Below are 21,199 nucleotides of genomic sequence, written 5' to 3' on the forward strand. Positions count from 1 at the left end.
CAAATGAGCTGACACAGGTGGAAGCGCATGTCTTTCACGAGAATGTCTTCCGGAATGTTGCTGAGGTACCGAGCAACGATGCAAGTCTGCTCGGGGTGTGCTAAAGCGACGTACATCTTCCTCTCTCAAGAGGGAACCGTGAGGCCATCCGCTTTTGTAACGATAATGCTTATGTGACCTGCTGTAGTAAGTTGCAGTCGATCTGTCAAAGGCTGCATCGCCGTGAGAGAACTTTCTCTCTCTACTGTCTCCTGTCGCATGAGGTGAATAGTAATCATTGTAATAGCTACATCTTTCCCATCTCCGTGCTTCGTCTCGATAGTATCTTTCTCTGCTCCAACTTCTTTCCCCTTTGGATCGGTAGTATCTATTGCTACCTTGTTCTGATCTTCCTCCACTGCCAGATCTGTACTTTGAATATTTGACTGCTCTTCTGCCATTCTCAGGGCTGTTTCTTTCACGAGGGAAAGATCTGTACCTGCTTCCCTCCCAGTACTCCTGCTTGTGACTCTTTTGCTCAACAAATTCCACGCTCTGAGAACACCTCCTCTTGCTGGAAGGACCTGCTTTTTGACTCTCCTTCTCTTCACTAGGAGCATGTTCCCTCTTTCTTCGGTAATGCTCTTTCTCAGTGGTTTTAGTCTTGTCCTTTGTATCTTGGTGTCTATCTGCAATAGCTAAGGAGGAAAGGTTTTTAGAGCTACATTCAGTGTCAGACTTGAGAGAGGAAGTTTGCCGCAATTTCTCACCAGGCTCACAAGACTCTTTGCCGGACAAAACGGTTTCTTTTGAAATGAGGTCACGTTCTTTTGATCTTCTTGGTTTCTTCTTGTCTCCACGGTCATCACATTGGTACTGGGCGAGGTATTCATCATTCCCAGGAGATTTCAGAGGTTCCGCAACACTGCATAAAATAAAAACCCATTTCTCACTTCTGCTGAAGGACGTGAATATTAAGAGTAAAACCTTCCAACGTCGAACAAACAAACAAAAACCTCCGGACTACAGGAACGCTCGCAAAGATATGCCATTTAGAAACCTCTCCTGTGATTAGGACACCTTCTTCAGCTCCCAGAGAAAGTGCTTTTTCCCCTCTTGCTTCTGAAGCCATTGCACTAAAAAAGCAAACGCATCTGTCTCCTTCCACCTGCTGCTCTGAGAAAAAAGGCATAGGGGCGAGCGGGGAACAGCCAATGTTTCTCCAGACAGTGGAGAAAAACGGAAAAACATTCTATAAAGGAACACAAGTTCTCCTTGAGGCACCAACCTGCATCAGAGTGATATGCTCAGTGCTGATCATTAGTTCTGTTCGTGACACTGGACACACAGTATGGAATTGTACTAATTTAAATCCTTCCATTAAGTACTATTAGTAGACAGATAAAACTGTAACGAACTTCCATAAAGTCTTTTCTTAATAAGACTGTGCTCATTTTACCTCATTTCCTCTGACAAGCTGTTCAGCTGGCTGGCTGTGAGGGACTCCGTGATGACTTCTCGATTGACTGAAGGCATAGCTCCAGGCATCTGCAATTAAAACGCACAAGTCAGTAGACAAAAAAATACTATTTGTAGTAGTACTGAGGACTAGTCTTGTCAGAATGTCTCCATTAAATGGTAAGCAAGACCGCTGTGAGTTGTATGCGTTATCTACACTTCAAAGATAACCCCAACTCACCCCCCAAAATCTACTTTATGAAATTAGGAATTTTTATCTCAGCTGAGCTTAAGTTGACAAGTTCTAATGTAAGCTCAGGTCTGCAAATTCTAAGGGGATAATACCACAAAGTCTTACGATCACATTTGTGCTGTGTTTTCTCAGTATTTCACCTGAATTAGGAACACAATAAACACTTCCGGATACATCGTAGGTGAGAAATTCTCGATGGAGCAAATCTATGTTTCAAGCAATCCATTTGTTTTAGAAAAGAACATCTCAGAAGGTTTAACAGGTTCAACTCGGCAAGTGGAATCATCAAGTTTCAGTCCGTTTTCTTTAGATTCATTAACTAACCTAATAGCACCATTTAGTGAATCTGTTTTTGGCAGCTCATGCTGGGATCTTCCTTTGTCAGCATTCTGACAGGAAGAGTTGGAATGCTGCAATGTACGGACTACCTTTCCAACCGAAATTCCATTAGAGGACATTGCATTGCATTTCAAATTCCTTTGAAATAAGCCCTTTGACTCCTCCTCAGATTTTCCTGAAGATTCTGCACCATAAGGGACTGTGTTATCAGAGCTGAGTTTAGGATTTTCATTCACTGTTGGCTCCACAAAAATTTCATCAGAAACTTTTTTGTTTGTTTGCATTTGCTTCATTTGCATTACCGAATTTGTAATTGTGGATGAAGGAACAGCCTGGTAGAGATCTTCATCCTCCACAGCACTGCTAAGACAGTCAGGCTGTGACACAGTCTGACGAGCAGGCAATTTATTGTGAATACTGATGGTGATCTTCTGTTTTCTTGACGTATCAGTCATTGAAGGCCTGGTAATTGCCTGGTTTTGAACACAGGCCATTGGTGGTGCTGAAGATGGCCTTTTTAGGGTGACACCAGTGGTCTTTGCGTCCTCTTTTATGGATCCATTTCCATTTAAACGGCTTGAATTCTGTATTTAAAAAGAAGAAATTGCAAGATGGATTAACGCAAACACTGCATGTAACATTTTGAAACACAAAACTCTCCTACTGAGTGTTTCTACAAATGGTCTTAACACCTAAAAAGAAAAACACACTGCCCTTTAAGGATAAATGCAAGTCCAATAAGCGTATTCAATTCCTGCTTTTGGTTTACTGCAGATTGGTATCAAATTAACATCATCTTTGAAAACCAGCCAAGCAACTTAACATTACCTGCTGCTATTCCCAAATATATTTATTTTCCCCTTTAAACATACCCTGAAAAGCCTGAAATAATTGTTCTGGTGCTCAGGAATAAGACAATTAGTTTTCCCTGTCTTAGCTAAAGTGACGAGGATAGGAAAAACAAGTCCTCTTTTAAATGATTTGAGGATTAGTACACTCTGCTTAAATTGTCAAAGAGCGTAGCTCTCTGTGCTTTAGAAAGCTGTCTTGGAGCTATAAAGTAATGGAGTCGCATGGCTGCACAATTTAGCAGTAACCACTGTTTGAGTGACTCTGGCTGTAGCATGAGGGCTGTGAAGAAAGCTGCAGCGTGGGAAGGAAAACAAAACTAAGATGCCGAAAACCAAACCAAAAACCCCACACCAAACCCCAAACCCACTAGCAGTTTGGTGCCGTTATCTGCCCTCCCACTTCCCTGAATTACCTTAATCATATGAGGAAGAAGTCGTGGTCCCAGAAATCCAGCCTGCTTACTATTAGTCCCCTGCTGACCAGGAGGGAATGAACAGGGATAAGATGGTGCTGGCAAGTAAAACGCACGTTCTCCAAGTGTCAAATCATAGCGCCTTCAGAAAAGAGCAGTGATCGTTGTTTAGTTTTTCTTTCAGCCTACTCTTGGATTAAATCCCATCCTATCATTTTAGAGGAACAGCTCATACGATATGGAAGCCTTCTCTACAGAAGGCTTCGCCAAGACTACAAACTGAAAAGTAGAGAACAGTCTTCCTACTAAGACTATCACTTGCACAGCAATAATTCATTCTTACACCACAGATGACCTTCATTTCTCTCCTTCTCTAAATTAGCCAGCTACAGATAACACATAGATAGCAATTTACATGAGTGCTGCAGTTTAAGGCCAAGCAACAAAAGATAATAAACGACACAGAGAATTTCAGGTTAGACAGAACTGAATTAGACAAATAATAATCTTCTCCCCGGATAGCAAGAAAAACACTTGCAAAACAGAAAAATATCAATAACAGGAAAGTAAATCTCTTCTGAACACATTTTAAGATTTGTTATTACCTGATATAAAAAAGTATGTAAGCTTGCTGACCAAGAACTCTTTTAATGTCAGTACGCACTACTTTTGCATCATTCATCTGATACCAAAGTCCATTACCAGCCTGCAAATAAAGACAACGATTTCTTTAGGTGAATTGCACGTTTTCCAATTGAAATCACGGATAGGAACAAAATACACACATGTCAAATAAAAATATAATGAAATCTTTTTCCCTAGAAACAGTAGCTGCTAGTCATGCTTTAATTGGTTTGCCAGCACAACCTTTACCCTGTTAGAAATGCTGTTGACTTCTACCTTTACATAGCATATATAGTGTCCTGAGTGACAGCTGACACCGTGATGTACCAGCACCGCGTATAAGGCATAGAGCAGTGGTTCTCCCATTGACTGCGACATGTAGGCTCTCAGGTCCAAATACTCCGGATATTTCACCTCCTAAAGAGACATCAAGAAGATAGAAAAGTTATCCCAGAGTACTTCGTGGACTAGCCAGAGAAAAACACTTCCAAAAAACACAGACTAGAATTTATTTCTAGAATATATTTCTCGAATATATTTCTTGATTCACTACAAATAAGTCTTCCCATAAACAACGGTTAAGACTAGAAGTTGCAGAGAACTGTTTCCTGATGAATCAGCCTTCTCAGAGGAAAGCATATGCTTCTTGTCAAGCGGGAACTTTATTGATATTAAGAGAAAGAATAAGCCATAGTCGTTAGTCTACAATTATTGTCTGAAAATATTAACAACTTTCAGCTTTGGGGGATGTCCCATTACACAATGATATAGTTGCATTACAGTGGTAAATATACCTTGTTGATCTTTCCACCTGTGAAATCTGCAAATCTTTTCAGTGATATTGTGAGAACCTGGGAAGAACGGTGTATGGTAAATCTCTTGGACGCAGGAACCATCTTTTTACACCTTAAAAACAAGCAGAGAGAAGTGTTTGAAGGCATCTTCTTTTTTCGCCCCCAAAACAAACTCCTTTTAATGTCTCACGCATGCCTATGCTATTTGAATGATATTTACTTGCATAATAGGTTGGTCTTTTTTCTTTTCATAAACCCATGCACTGCGTGTCAGGTTTGTTAATACAGAGAAGAAGGTCAATTTTCCCAACAACTCAGAGCATAGCGGGAACAGGAATCTCTCACGAAAGGGTATTACCAGGTTGGATGGCAAGGTACCATTTCTTGGTCTACAAAAGTGGCTATTTGAACTCCAATCCTGGATACATTCTTTCAGCTTTCAAGGGAAATACAAATACTGAAAGCGGAACGAGAGAGCCTTGGTCCCCAGGACTAGAAATTGCAAATAATCTCCAACATAGGTCGACTATCAACATCAAAAATACAACAGAAGCACATGGTCATTCTACAGGAGGGAGACATTTAACAGTAGGAAGTCTTCATGTACTGAGCTTGTCTGGAAAGACACTGAAACCATCTGCCATCCTTTGAAACAAAATAGTTCAGTTTGACACATTGCCCGCTCCAAGGTAGGACCTACGGCGTAAGCAGTGAAAATTAGCCACTAGCCCAGAGAACAACGGAAACTGGGCAGTTTACATCAAGAAAAGTACTGTCGAGAGCTAATAAATAGAAAGAACAAAAGTAGCTCTTTTTGAATTCTGATGGCAAAATACAAGCCAGAGAATTGCAAACCCATAGGGAATGCCTATGAACAAGACTTCCCCCCTCCAAAGAAACAAAAATCCAAGTCTTTTATAAACTTCCACAAAACTTGTAAGTAGATCCAAAGTTTAGAGGTAGTCCAACAGAGTCATGCAACATAGAAAACTGACATCTAGGATTAAGACCTAATCCGTCAAAATCTTACTCGCTACATTTATAGCAATTCTCTCCATCCAGCTCTTCAGGTTTCACAAAGAGTTCCAGAGCTCTGCTAACAGACGAAACCGCCTAGAGCAGCGAGAAAGAAGAGCGTAAAGTCACCGTAATTCAAAATTCCAGAGACACACTAGTAGTTTATAAGAGAATCTTACTAACATACTCAAGCGATCTACTAGGAGCACTGTGAAGAAGGAGGCAGAAAGAGCATGCTCAGCATTGACCTCACCTGGAAGGCATTTGACTTTGGAACAAATACTTTTCCAGTAGCCTAGACAGCATCTATAGTGTGTTTTGTCATCAATACTGGGGACAAATTCATCAGTCTAACAATTAGATGTATATTGAGGTAGAACAACAAAGAAGTATGACAGCATTATCATTTTTGCAGAAAGAGAATTCCTTCCCCTTAAACCCAATGCAAATGTGGAGACTATTTACATGGGTTCCACAGAAGGACAAAGTCCAATCCACTTCCTTAGCACCACCAAGCTCTTATGTTTTAACATTATATGTGGTTTGGTTTTTTAAGTTAAACAAGTTTAATTTAGAAAGTTATGCATGTACTTAAACATCATGAATTATATTTAGAAAACATCTTACCTTTATATCCAAAGTGATATCAAGAAATGCCTCATACGTATCCGAAACTGCTTTGCAATTCAAGCACTTCACTGGAAGCAAAATATAAATGCTTAACATTATGTGAAGGAGACTAACTGTCCAAATTCAAGTTGTTGACAGATACTACTTTAGACAAACTACAGACTGCTTTACTACCGACAAAAGACACAGATCAGTTCTAAGGACAGGAATATTTTTTCAAGTACCTCTCGATCTTAGAAATCCTCCAAATATTTGATGAATGATGGTGGTAGCTTGAGAAGATCTGTCCAATCTGGAAATAAATTATAATCAGACCTCAGAAGATTTAAGGCACAGAGTTAACTCTTCAAAGAGTTTGATGAAAACCAAGGATGATGTAGACTTTCGTTGCTGATAGTAAATAAGGCACTAAAAAGTGCTAGAGATCATTTCTGAGAGTAAATAAAGGACTAGAAGGTGCTAGAGAATGTATGAAAGTGAACTTGTTTATGCTTACTCGGTGCTTCCGTTCAAGCACGCTTCCTGCATAGCATCAACAGTATAGCGCAAGAACTCGTGTGCGTCTTCTTGACTGCCAAAACGGAAATGTTGTCCTATTCCTAAATAAGAAGATGATAGTATTGACCACATTTAAAAATGAAATCATTCTTGTATTTCTAGAATCTCTCTTCATTTGAGTGTTAAAACCACTTAGACACATCAAATAATTATTTGAAGATTACAAGCTATCGAAAAGAAACACATCTGAAGCCACTTACGACTGAGATTACTGATAACATGCGTAGGCTCGATAGCATCAACAGTGCAACGCAGGGCCTGGTTAATGTGAGTCTCCATCGTGCACATCATGCAAAAATCTTGTTCACGACCTGAAGAGTGAAAGAACAAAGCATCCCAGTCCAGCGAAATATCCATACCTACAAACATCTAAGTACAATTTAAACTATAGATACAATATCCACTCTCCTTGCTACATTCTATTCTCCCAAGATGCCAATGTCCCAACAGTCTTGTAACGTTTCATTTCACACAACTTTACAGAAGAAAAATATCCACTAAGCCTGTATTCAAATGCATTTTGTGATGAGAAATCTAAAAGACTACTGCAAAGTCGCAGTTGTAAAGGCTGACAGGAATGTGAACTCCACAGGCTGCAAAATGTATTACTCTCCAAAATTACTACTAAATGCATTACTGTCCAATGCACTTCATTATTCCCATGAAGCAATAAATGATCCTTTAATAAACAAACAAACAAATAACTAACTAACTAAATAAAACATGGTGCATTAATTGCACTCCATATGCTATTCGGAGCCCACTGCTAATACGGTGCTCAAAGCCAGCTTCTACAGGTAAAATCAGGCAAATAAGCTTATCTCACAGAATCACTGCTGTTCTTTCACCTTCAGAGCTATCCAACAGATTCAAAATACTGTTAGAAAGTACTCACATGACTGGCTGTGCTCAAGAGAAAGCATGTAATTGGCAAGTGGGGGTGTGTAGGTCAAACACTGTAGGGTAGCATTAAGAAAACATGTGTTGCCAAGATTGTACAGGCCAACTCCAACACTTTGTGTTTCTCGCCAATCCATACAAATCTTCTCAGGTGGAAAAAGAATGCTCTGTGGCGGAGCAATTCCATCATTAACGACTGCAAGAAAGTTAAATTTAAAAAGAGATTTTGTTTGTTTGTTTCTAAGAAAGGTATTTAAAAAAATACTATTCTGCAGGAGCACCTAGAGGAGCTAGCTACAATCCAAACCAGAAAAACTTATTGCAGACAGCTTTAATACCACCAAATTCAAATTGGCTGGTCAACACAATGTTTTGGGGAAAAAAAAACCAAACAACTTTAGTCAACCATTTTAATTTTTCTAAGGCAAGGCTAACTACCATTCTGTTTGTAGCACCTAATGCCAAGTTCCTCTCCATCTATAATCTTTAACCTGATTAACTCAACTACTGTTTTTTTCCTTATTATAACTTAAACCACAAACTTAGACTTGAAATTATACGGTAAAAACGTAAAAACTAGGAACTAGGAATGACGGTACCCCTACAGATACCAGGTTTTTTCCTGAGCAATGTTATCATTCAAAAAACCTGTGAAGAATGGAAGCTGTGAATAGCAACCATCAAACACTTTTCTTTGCAAAACAGAAAAGACATGGAGGAATCTGTGCATTACAAAAAGCTCCCCACATTTCTTTGTTGACTGTAAATATATCAAAATTAATTTCTGTAACATCAGTCACTTCAGTTGCCTTAGGGGATTCGCTTTTGAAGTCTTTGTTCACAGTAGTCCCCTTCTCTATCAGTGCAACAAGTAAGAACTGCATTTTCTACTTTTGCTTTGAAGAAAATGGAGGCAGGATAAAACGCACACTTACTTAGATCTCTTGGGGCAAAAGCCTTAGATTTTTCAGATGATCTACAGTAAATAGCACCTCCACGTCCTTGGGCCACAGAGACTTGGCTTGAATCTTCTGCAGGCACTATCCGGCCCCAGTTGGCGGTGCGTGACATCACTATTTTAGGACTTGGTTTCTTGGATTTGCCAGACCGCCTTGAAGAGGGCTTTTTAGGCTTTGAAGATTTGGGCTTCTTAGCTACGGTCATTGTTCACATCTGCGACAGAGACAGAAGTTCTGGTTGACGTAAGAATATCAAGAAGCATTCCAAGAAGAAAAGAGTAGCAGAAGTCCTGTCACTTAATCTCAAAGAAACAGCCTTAAGAACTAAATCGCTGGTATGAATGATTTAAAAAGAATCCCCAAACTAAACACACAAAGTGAAAATTTCCATCTAAACTCTATCAGTATTACTTCTAGCTTCTGCAGAACTAGTGGCTGATGCCATTTCTTTCCCTTCCGTAGGATTTTAATCCATTACAACTCTGGAGTCTTTTTAATATAAAAATGTAGAAGACATTCTCTGAGGGGAATCAGTTATTTATTGATTTCCGGAGTTGCGCAATTATCTGTTAATTAGTACCTATGATCTAATAGATAATTGTTGCAATTATCTATTGCTGGCATGAGTAACGGAACACTATTACTTCACTGCCTGCGTTTTTCTGTTTCGTCTGCACAAAGGTACCCAGAACTCACTGCTACTTTTCTTCTGTCTTTCCAGGGCTCGCCCTCTACCTCACTGTCTACTGCACCAGTCATGAGGGGTTTGTTGTGATTCTATAATGAGCCTAGCTTTTAAATACACCTTTCATGGGCGTCACTTGGTGATAGCAAGTTAATTTCTGAGGGCTCCTCAGTCTACATCATGTGGTCGCTTTTTCCAGGTGAAAAAGCGGAGCCGTAAGTGGCAGTACACTAAAGCCCTGGCATGTTGAGATCCAAGAGGAGAGATGTTTGGCCCTCCTTTTCACTCCTGGGAACCATATACCTCAAAACCCACAGAGGATGGGCTATATCTCAGAGAAATCTTGGGAAAGGAGAGCATGAAGAGCATGTTTGCAAATTCATTTCTCCCTGGGCTTCTTCTGCTTCTCCAAGAAAGACGAGTTTGAATATAACTTTGGCAGCAGTACTTCTGGTGTTTTACTCCTACCACATTTAAAACTCCTACGAAAAACTGAAAAGTTAGACTAAAAAGCAGCTCTTTCCGTTCTACTTTGTAAAGTTGCACGTTTTCCTCATGCAAAACAACAGGGGAATGTAAGCTAGAAACGGAAATGCTGAATGTAAAACAAAACAAAACAAACCTCAGCCCTCCAGGACAAAAGCCAATAACTGCTACAAAGTCCTTTTTAAAATGCTGATTAGGTTTCAAGGTGATACCGCTTTAAATAAGCATAGCTGTGTGTCCATAGGCAGAAGCTGAATAATGACAGGATGAACTTCTGTACTTCATGTTTTGTTACTGTCTTACTGTAGCACACAGGGACTTGTTACCTTTAGGGAAACCACTAACCTCATGGAGGGTTTAAAACATAAGCTAGTTTGTTATACCAAAATGACGGAGAGAACAAAGCATAAAGTGCTTTCAGATTTCTAGCACGCCTTGATTGCTATCCATTAAACTTCAGACACGTTAAACAAAACACAGTAAATAAGAAAACTCCTAGTCCCACAGCTGGCAAATTGTGTGCAGAGGTTGTAATTAGAACTTTTTTTGCCTTGACGTTTTACATTTAAAATTGATTTTAAATCCATTCTATACACACTTTCCATTCCTGAAAAAACAATACGCAAACCTGACAAATGCATTTACATGAGAAATGAAGTCGTCCTTGTCCGATTGGAAGACTAAGGTGACAGCTCCTGGGCTCAGGGATAAGCTCTGATCTTCACCAGTGACAGCTCCTTTTTTAGGATTGAAAGGGAAAATGTTTCAGCAACACATTGAAAACATACTTAAGGGACAAGAAACAAAATCAAGACTGCAGTGAGAAGGAGAACAGAAAAACAATACTGGGGAGAAAGGGAAGGGAAGGGAAGGGAAGGGAAGGGAAGGGAAGGGAAGGGAAGGGAAGGGAAGGGAAGGGAAGGGAAGGGAAGGGAAGGGAAGGGAAGGGAAGGGAAGGGAAGGGAAGGGAAGGGAAGGGAAGGGAAGGGAAGGGAAGGGAAGGGAAGGGAAGGGAAGGGAAGGGAAGGGAAGGGAAGGGAAGGGAAGGGAAGGGAAGGGAAGGGAAGACCTTGATCTTTATACTGACCAATGAGATAAGCCTTACACATTTTTAAGTTTATTTTTGACAACTGATTGAGGTGTTACCAGGTATGAAGTACGATTCAAGAGCAAATATTAACACTAGAAAGAAGAAATCCGATCCACCACCACTGTTTCAAAATACATCCATTTCTCATTTGGAGATGACGTCTCTCTGACAAGGTAGTAGAAAAACTGTAAATACCGATAGAGCTTCCTCTCCCGATGTTCCATATACATACCGATGCTGTTCCTACACCTATGCTCTGAGCATAAATTTATGTTGACATGAGTATCGGGTGTTACTCCTCTCTTTGTTTGCCTTGAGAGACACACCTCTTGTCCATTGAAAAGTAAATTCAAGATTCCAGATCAGTTAAGACAGTTGCTATCCCCCCATTCAGAGTTCTGCAGCAGCACTCTTCAGATGTGTTTAGCAGTCTCTTTAGAAAATGTTATCACTTAGGACCTGCTTCTCAGTAGGTCCACGTTTGGCCTCCGCTTAGCAGAGAGTCAATCCCAGCTTAAGCTTTCGTACAAGAGCCCCTTCACGAAACGGAGTTGAACCCTGACATAACTGAGTTGAACCTTTAACCTTGAAGCTTCCTTAAAGAAGAAAGCAGCACCCAGGCCAGGAAATAGAAATTAATCGTCACTTTACCCTGAAACGCAGTGGGCTATTCTGTGCTGGCAGGATTGCTGCCGGGCTGGCCGACGAGGCGGCGGGCAGTTCCCCGGGGCCACAGGGCCTGGCACAGGGAGCCGCCGGGGGTCTCCAAGGTCCGGGAACAGAGGCAACAGCGGCAACAGCAGGGACAGAGGGGACAGCAGCGTCAGCAGCAGCCACCTCAGCCGGGGCCGTCTCCACAACCGCCACAACGGCCTCGGAACGCCGCCAAACTCCGAGCTCCAGCGTGACGCCTTTTGAACCTGGCCGCGCTGCTCACGGCTAAAACCAGAGTGTTTCCTCCGGCGTGTGTTTACTGTCGGTGCCGGATCGGCCCTCACCCCGAGCTCTCCCTGCCGGGAGGGCTTTGGGGTTGGGGTTTCCCTCCCGCCGCCGCCGCGGGCAGGCCCCGCGTGCAAGGGGTCCGCGCTGGGGAGCAGCATCTCACCCACGGCGAGAGCCTGAGGGCGTGACACGAAAAAGCCCCGACACAAAAAAGCCCCAACATGCGGCCGAGGCGGCGGGGAGACGGCTCTGAGGGAGCTGCCACTTCGCCCCGCCGTCCTCCCCTCCCGGGCCGCCCCGCCGAGCCCCGTGCGCCTCACGTGCTGCGCTGAGGGGGTGGCTGGCTACTGAGACAGCTGCCCAGGGCACTGCTCATGGCACCGAGCCTGACGGAGGTCAACAAGTGTTGAACAATGCTCTCAGACATCGGGTCTCACTTTGGGGTGGTCCTGTGTGGAGCCACCAGTTGGACTTGGTGATTATTGGGAGTCCTTTCCACCTTGGGATGTTCTCTGATTCTAGGTCAGCAATCCAGTAGCTGATGAGAAGTGTGGAGTCATTCAAAGGGAAGAGAGAACACAACACTTCTCATTTGCAGAAGCGGCTATTTGTTAACCAAAACGATGATTCTTTTGCTTCTAGAGCAACTAACAGCAGGGATCCGCTTTACAATAGAGGGAAAAGAGTCATTGGCATGTCATGTGAAGTAAGCTTCAAATCCCAGAGGATGATTTTGTTGGAACTTTATTCAGCTGAAAACACGGAAGCCTTGCTTCTGCTTGTGTTAGTTACAGATCCAGTTTACTTTGGTTGGGAGGGAAGGCATTCCAGGCTAATGTGCTGTACCTGTTCCTTCAGCTCATTGTCCATAAACAGAGGAGCAAACAAAATCAGTTTAATCTCCATTAAATGCAGCAGACAAAGCGGAGTAGAGGGTGATCTAGCACTTAATTTTTCCTGTAAGCAGGAAACCCAGAACTTAACAACAGTTTTCAAATCTTGTCCTGCAGTAAATGACCAGGTGAGTGAAGCTTGCATTTAGAGGATGTGCTCCTACAGTAGATGGAAATAGCTTTTCCTCTTCACAAGTGCAACTGAGTGGTGGACTGGCAGCTACGTGGTTAACTAGTTGTGCCAAAGGGGTTGTGTTGAATGCACAGAAAAATATGCAGGTCCCAACAGTAAAGGGTTGTCTGTAGGCATGACACTGAGTACAGATGTTGTCCGCAGGTTCGTGCAGAGTGCACCACGCCAATAAGCACCCAGAGTCGGAATGCACACAAAGGTCTTTTAATTATATAATTACTTATAGAACTCTGCAGAGTCAGGTACTTGGCCATCTTTCGCAAAGCAAGCACACCTCTGACTTGAATCGCCATCATTTATACACAGGAAACTTGTGAAAACTCTCTCTTTGGCTCCTTTGGATTGGTTATTACAGCTCACCTAACTTATCTCGACTGAGCTTGTGCATTACAGAGGAATACCGGGGGGGAGGGGGAACAGGAGAGGGGGGACACACACCGAATCCCACATTAGCATAGATTAGCATTTTGACAGGTGTGATTTTTAATGTGCTAATGACCCTTAATGAGAAAAAGGTTACTATAGGTCAGTCTGGAGCTCGTGTTCTCCTTCCTGTTTTTTCCCTTTTAGCCCTTCTCTTCCTTGCTTCTGCTAGCTCAAGGCTACCTGTCTCTCTCCTTCTTTATTTTCTCAGCTAGAAGACTGCACAAGCTACAGGCCTCCCTATTTGCTTCAACATTTCCTTGTTTTTGTTTTTGTTTTTTTTTTTTCCCAGCTCTGGGACGACACAGGTGTGGTTTGATATTTGCCAGTATAGCTAAAACTCACGCCAGTCTGCTCACGCACAATAAGTAGTAAGATTTAAGGACTGGTTTCATCAGCTTCTTCCTTACTAACATCCTTCTTATGTTTTAGATATGCTGTAGTTAAATCAACACTAAGTTACTACTTGTGGAGTAATTGCCTTAAGCGACTAGGCATCATAAGCACACCTCCATTCCAAAAGCACCCCGCCTCCAAGGTGCAACCACCCCTCACTGAGCACGCCCTCGGAATTTCTCACAGCCTGTACCTTTAAACGCAAGTGAGATCATTTCTACCAAGCACAACCAAGATATGCACGACTAGAGTCACTCAAGCTCCACCTTAAAGATAGAAAATAATACCAATTGGTTTAAGAGAAAGGGGATGTTAGGGAAGATACTATCAGGAAGGATTCCTTCTGACATCACTCGACAGGCTGAGCCTCTCACTCCCCCACCCCCACTCCATTGGGACGCCGTGGGGTAAGATCTGAACGCTTGCTTATACCAGGCGTCTCTGTGGAATCTTAGAAATCTCTAGAGTTTTGATGCTTTTTAATGTCTTAATACCTAGGCTGTGTGCCTGTGCATTTCATGCATGCTAGCTTGCTTTTGCAGACAGTGAATTTATCACTGACAATCCAAAGAACCTGTGTACCTGTCGCCGTAAGAAATTGCACTTAATTGCATTCTTCCTAGCTGTGAGAGTTCTCCTTGAACGCGACTAGAGCGAGGCCGTACTGCGTTGTTGGTGAATCCGTGACCGTGATAGTTCAGCACCCTGAATCCGACGGGACCCATGACGGTCAATTGGCTACACCCCTTAACGCGACACTACTAGAGGAAGAAGATGACAGGGCTTGCATGCACTGCATTAGGCTTTGCATGTGAAAACACCCCCAAATAATTTCACGTGCATTTAACGTTTTTAAAGGGAAAAAAACAGGAAGGTGTAGTCTCTCTGTAAGCTACAGCCCTACATAGTTAAGGCATCAGCATTCATTCCTTTGCTTGATAGCAAAGTATGAACATACAGAAGAGTTAAATATTTTCTTTGCATTCTTAAAGGCGATTTTTCAGACTTGGGCTTCAGTTGTTGGAGTTGAAGAGATCAGTAGACATCCTTACTTTTACGTTAAGACCAAAATCTTTATCTAAGATTGTGTTATCTAACGCAACTAAACTCCCACCCCCATGGTTTTTTTGTAACTTCGGAACGATCTTGCTGCAGTCCTACTCCGATGGTCTTTCAGTAACATGCAGACTGCCGTGGCAGATTCTGTTACAGTGCTTTTCTATTGACAGTGTGCATAACACTCAAGGTAAAGCCCCTCATTTCGCAGTGGGGACATAAAGTGTTTCTTTGGACCCTGCTGCTTCTGTTAGTACTCATTTTTTCACAAACTTGTTGAACCTGAGCCGTGCCTACTGAGCCAACGAATGCTTTGATGACACAGTATTTGTTCAAAGCAGTTTTGCTTCTTGGAGCTACAGAAGCAGCTCTGGCTACGTGATAGGGAATTGTGCTGCATTGGCAAAACCAGACTTAGCTACAGACTTACAACACTTGCTAACTCGATCTATTTCAAATCTCATTTTAACTTTAAAGGACAATCAGTTTTGTGGCTCCTGTCTTACTAATTTGCCTTGTTTTGCATGGAAGGGCAGCCTGTGAATGTTTTGCTTTATTGCATGCTTCAAAAAAAAAAGGCTGAGGAAGAGACTGGAAGAACCTTTTCTATTCTATGGACTTTCCCCCGAGAGTGTGGAATTGCAGGCTACTTGGATGAATGTTCGAATATGAGTAAGGGAGCAGACCTCAGCCAAAGGAGGTGGAATCCTTGCTTAATAGTAAGTATCAGTGTGGGGACATCTTTGCTTAACGGGAGCCATTTAAACTCTTCATAGAAACAAAATAAGCTGGACATCTTATGCTTGGAAAGCAGTATGGTTACACAGCTGCTAACATAATGACTTGAGTCTTCTGCTCTGCAACTTCAGGTTTTGTTTTCAAGCAGTGCATACATCGGTTTAAGCTTTGGACAAGGATATTTGCAATGCAAATAGTGATAAACCAGAATCAGCGGCGCTGACGAGTGTAATGGTGAAATGCAGCAAATCAAGTATTCCTGGAGAAATGTGAGATTACAAAACTAGTAAGCCATGAAGCACTTTTGTTGTTGTTGTTGTTTTTTAAATCAATTCTTATATGCTGAAATAGCACCTTCAAGAAAATCTGTTTATCTAGCCAGGTAACGGTGTCTCCCTGTAAACATGAAGGAAATGCCAGGAGCAGCCATACCTCTTTGCTGTCAAAATAAAGAGCAAGTCGAGGCCAACATCATGCCATAGTGCAAAGGCTTGCTAAGAAAGATCATTCTAAGAGGTCTGCAAGAAAAGATGACTTACTTTGTCATAAGTTTGTCAAATAGAATGGACGAGTTAGTAGTCGAGTACCGACTGTGTCCGACTCTACAGCTGCGGCGCAGCTCCAAGTCCCTGTTTTCTCCGTGGACTCGTCTCACAGTTTTTGCACCAGCTCTGCTCCTCAATGTTCTGGTGACTGAAACGCAGAAACAAAGTATTTTGAAACAGTGAAGATGGGATTCTCCTTATTTCACCGTTGCTCTTGTAAAATGTAAACAGACAAACAAAAAAGGCACCCTGAAGTGGATTGATTTTTCTTTACATTTCAGATCAGAAGTTGTTGTCACAACCACTGCATTCCACTTCTTTATCGCTCTGCACGTTTAAACTGTCTACTTAAAACTGGGACCTGTGGGGAAATTTTTAAAGAGACTGAAAGCTAGCCAGACAAAAACAAACGTGCAACTTTTGTTCCATGCAGGAGGGAAATCTACTCCAGTTATTTCTGTCTTGGAAAAGTGAGAACAATCAACACCTTTCTCTAAGGTGTTTTCACTCCATTCATGTCAAACTGTATCTAACAGTGCTCAAAACAAACACTATGACATTGCAAGCCTCTTCCTAAGAGGTGTATGTTTGATTACTCTGTTTATGCATGCAGCACTTCCATTTCCTGCATTAGGATCTAACAGCTCAAGGAGGGAAGAATCGTTTCAAGAGAAACACCCAAACACCAGATAACTCAAACTCGTGCTTTTTAGAAAAAAGCCTGCCCATTGTTTACCATACAGCACCCTTTGGCACAGGTTTGTTGCTTGCACTGTCATTAAAAGAGACAAGAGGACAAGGGGAAGGGAAGAGCTACACCACTGTGCTGCTAGGATCACAGCTAAGGTTTACTTTTGTGCTTGCCAGCTATAAAACTAAGTTTGAAGTTATCAAGTATCGATTTACTTTGCACAATTAGAACAGTTTGCTTTGTGCCTACCAAGCTGCAATTCACACTGCTCCCTCCCCAAGGAATTCATAAAATCTCCTATTTGCACCTACCTCTCTTCACAGAAAAGTCACTGAGGAGTGAATTCAGATGACTACAGAAGGCTTTGGGGCCAAATGAAAGCCATGGAGTGACCAAGTGCCATCCTCTTCAGTAACCAGCGTAAATAGGTATCCCGGGGACTTACAGCCACTTACCTGTGTTATATTCTTTTTTTCGTTCCAATTTTGGCTTTCTCAACTGCCTACATTAAGAAAGAGGACAGGGCAGAGAAGGGAGAAAAGACTTGTTGTATTAGACCCATCAAGGATGGGAAATTTCACCATGTTTACAAGCCAGTGCTCCATGGTATACAAAGAGAAGCCTGTAGGCCTCACGCAGGATCCACATCCCAAGTCTGTTGCGTGCCATATACACGCGGTTCTGTATGTACCCACATTTCCTAGCTTGCTCGTGTTGAATTCTCAAAATTATGAGCAATAGCACCCAAGTGGAAAAGATACATGTCCTGGTTTCAATTAGGACAGAGTTAGTTCTCCTCCTAGTAGCGGGTAGGTTGCTATGTTTTGGCTTAGAATGTGTGAAAGGATGTTTAGAAGAGTGCTGATACCACCCCGATGTTTCAATTGCTGCAGAGCAGTACTTACAACAAGCCAAGGACCTTTCGGTGTCTCACTGTCCTACTGGCGATCAGAATCGGCGCACAGCAACAGCTGCGAGGGGACAGACTCAGGATGGCCGACCCCAACTGGCCAAAGAATTCTATGCCTTATGGCAACACGCTGCACCATGGATAGGGCGGGGCAGCCGGGCTGCTAGGGGTTACGCTGGGCACTGGTCAGCGGGTAGTGAGCAACTGCATTGTACATCACTTGTTTTGTACACATTACTAGTAGCAGTACTATCATCATCATCATCATCATCATTATTATTTTCCTGTCTTAATAAACTGTCTTTATCTCAACTCGTGGGCTTCACTTTCCCATTTCTCTCCCCCATTCCAGAGAGGGAGGTGGGAGGGTTGCAGAAGGGCTGTGTGGTGTTTAGCTGCCGGCCGGGCTAAACCACAAGAACACCTCAAAGGGGTTGGGAAAAAAAAAAAAACAGTTTTTTTTAGAAAAGCGGGAGACTTTCACTGAGAAGAGGGACTCTAGTTTTAAGGTACTGGTACGCCATCAGCATGCTCATAGGCCTCTGCTGATTTTAGCCGGAGGTTTATCAGGCCACAACTCACTGCACATGCTTTCTCTCTTGCTTTTCAATCTACAAATCGAACAGAGATTGAACATATAGAAATACAGTACCTTGAAAAGCATCTTCTCTTGACATTTCCCCTCAGTATCGCCATACTTTCTTCAAAGCTGGAGACTGAACACCGCAGGATGCTTTTGCTCATTGATCTTAAACGGTGTCCGTTGAAACATTCAATACTGGGAGAAGAATAATCCTAGGGAAAGAAGGAAACAAGAATATATTTATGTGAACCACGTAGATTCAGATAAAGAAATTCTGCCTCACGCAAGTTTAATTGACCCTCCTGACTTGGTAGTGGGGCAACTAATGGCAGGCAGACACTGAAACGCTGCTGTGCTCAAGAAAAACCTGGAGAGAAAAAAAAAAAAAAAAAAAAAAAGCTTTCAAAACTAAAGCTTCCCTCTCCCCACCATTTTCTTGTGGATAACTTAAGCTTAATATTCTTGGCAAAAAGATATTGCAGCAAAACCTTTCACATAAACTTAGTGTTTCGTGAAAAACAACAACAAAAACTTTAAATTCAATTGGAATTTTTTTCAATAAATTCAATTGGAATTTAAATTCAAAACTTTAAATTCAATTGAATTTAAATTAAAAAAACTAAACTAATTAATTTAAATTAAAAAAAATTAAATTCAAATGACTGTTCAGAGGAACAGTCAAGCTTGACATTATACATCCTAGAATTAAAATCTAGTTTGAGTTTTTCTCCCATCTCCAGACCTTGCTAAAGATGCTTATTAGGAGCTCTGTCAAAAAAAGTGTAAGGCTTGTTATATCAAAGCTTTGAACCCTTCTTACTGCCCTTGACCTTCTTCACATTGCTGCTCCTACAAGGGTGAGTACTATCATTTTTAGTACGGGAGGGAAGCTGTGATATCCTTGAGTGGGGGGTCGTTCTGTTTACAAAATGAAGTTCCAGTAAGAGTACATCAAATGAACCAACTTTCTTTGAACTTTAATTCATCACTATATTGAATGAATGACCTCTGGATTTCTCTCTCCCATTTGGAAGTCAATTTGAAAACAAAATACCTCTGCCATAAAGAGCCAGGCATCAGAGACACCTGTTGCACCTCAAGAACAGAGAAGGTATGAACGACAAGAGCAGCTGAATAAAATGCAACTTGCCATTAGAAATGGGTGTACTGGCATCTACAGGTGCCGCTGGCACCTCCTCATTTTCATTACTCTCTTCATCTGGTTTCTCGTCTTCAGTAGCAGGGTTCTGCTGTGGTGACTTGGAGCTGTCGCATGGAGCACACGCTGCAGAGGTGCGACCTTGCAAGAAAGAATAGATACCAAAGATCTTCGTCGTGCATTTTTAGTTACAAATGCAGAGACAAGTCTTCAAATCCTTAGCGTTAAAGCACGTACCTCTTTTCTCACGAGATTCTTTAATTTGTTCACAAAGTCGTCCAAACTCTGTATCCGTTTCGTTCCTCACCATTGAATATGCAGTGTCTTGCAAAACATAGGCGCTGTGACGATCTGAAATTTTACACACTTTAACTGAATGTTGTCTACCAACCAATGAAACTGTTTTGATCACAGAAAAAAATTGCTTTCTTCATAGGTTGGTTCCGAAAGGTTCTCTCAGTGAATATTTTCAGCATAACATCGAAGTTAATTAAAACAAAAGCACTAGTTCCTTGGGAACACTTATATCACAATTCCATGCCCAAGTAGCAAAATGATAAAATATTTACAGTCTGGACGTCCAAAATCATCTAATCCATCCGAAGTCTATTGTCCGCACACAGCATTTCTCCATCTATACGTTTGACAGATTTTTTAAACTAGGGCTAAAAAGCACATCCTCACCTGTAGATCTTTGATCCGGGTAGTACTCTAAGGCATTGTTACAGATTAGATCGATGTCCTTCAGCTAGTCTCCTGCAGCGAGGTACTGGCGCGAGTCAATTTGAGTCAGAACTGTTGAAAGATCCATCGGCTCTTTAATCCTTGTGGCATAGTCAGGTACCTGCAGATCAAATACAAGCATTCAGAGGTTTTCATAACCTTGCACACTGTCTACTAAAATTATTCTGAAAACTTTAAATAAACGACTTCCTAAAAACCCTGAACATTTGCGATGCATCAGAAGACGCTGAAATTAACCAGTTTGCTTCTCAAAAATGGAAGGGCTCTTTCATTTTTCATTAGAGCGGCTAGGAGAGGACAACAAGAAGTAGGGAGGTCAGAAGCATGTGCATGGTAGAGAAGAAACACTGAGGGTGGGAGATTCATTTCACTTTGCTTCAGAAAATCACAACAGTGAAAGCTGAGCAAGCCATCCGGCATTCTCTTCGTTGTCGACATTGAGGAAAAGGTGCATGAATTGCACCTGTGAAGTACCTATTGCAGGCATCTACTTTAGAATGAGATAACTGGGCCCTGAGGTGCTCATTTCTTCCCTCAGACCAGAAGAGGAGACTAATGACCAGTTCAGATGAGGACATATGTATCTGTCTAGATTTTTCACAGCTCAAGAACCTAGGAGAAAAGGGGAAGAAAAGCCAGTGGATGCCCACAAGAAGAGGACTTTGCTGATCCGCAGGTATATTCAAGTTACATCTGTCTTTGAAATATACGCCCCTAGTTTAGGCTTATCTCATAAATTAAGGAGAAAAAGGCATCTAAGCAGCCAATTGGAGGAAAAAGAAAACACACTGCACTTATGGTTGATTCCTATTGAGGAGTTCCAGATGAAACAGAGAACAGGATCTCAAAACTTATTTTTACAAACTGCTGCTCTTATTCCTGTTCCCACA

General features: G+C 41.9%; 1 protein-coding gene across 1 annotated transcript; it reads right to left on the bottom strand.

Moving 5' to 3' along the window:
- Positions 1–749: 749 nt before the first annotated feature.
- On the bottom strand, positions 750–20,405 carry LOC311428794 (ubiquitin carboxyl-terminal hydrolase 42-like; the record flags this gene model as incomplete). Its single annotated transcript, XM_084540075.1, has 21 exons — positions 20,250–20,405; positions 19,803–19,916; positions 19,557–19,706; positions 18,476–18,618; positions 17,369–17,415; positions 16,217–16,370; positions 10,592–10,683; positions 8,752–8,989; positions 7,812–8,012; positions 7,117–7,227; positions 6,855–6,957; positions 6,583–6,650; positions 6,356–6,426; positions 5,742–5,824; positions 4,712–4,823; positions 4,194–4,334; positions 3,899–3,999; positions 3,294–3,435; positions 2,332–2,613; positions 1,439–1,527; positions 750–904 (listed from the first exon to the last, which is right to left on the bottom strand). Coding segments are annotated over exons 8-21 (1,888 nt in total), but the record flags the coding sequence as incomplete, so codon positions are not given.
- Between the last annotated feature and the right edge of the window lie 794 nt (positions 20,406–21,199).

The sequence above is a fragment of the Aythya ferina genome, assembly GCF_964211825.1.
Source record: "Aythya ferina genome assembly, contig: HAP1_SCAFFOLD_140, whole genome shotgun sequence".
In the NCBI taxonomy this organism is placed as follows: domain Eukaryota; kingdom Metazoa; phylum Chordata; class Aves; order Anseriformes; family Anatidae; genus Aythya; species Aythya ferina.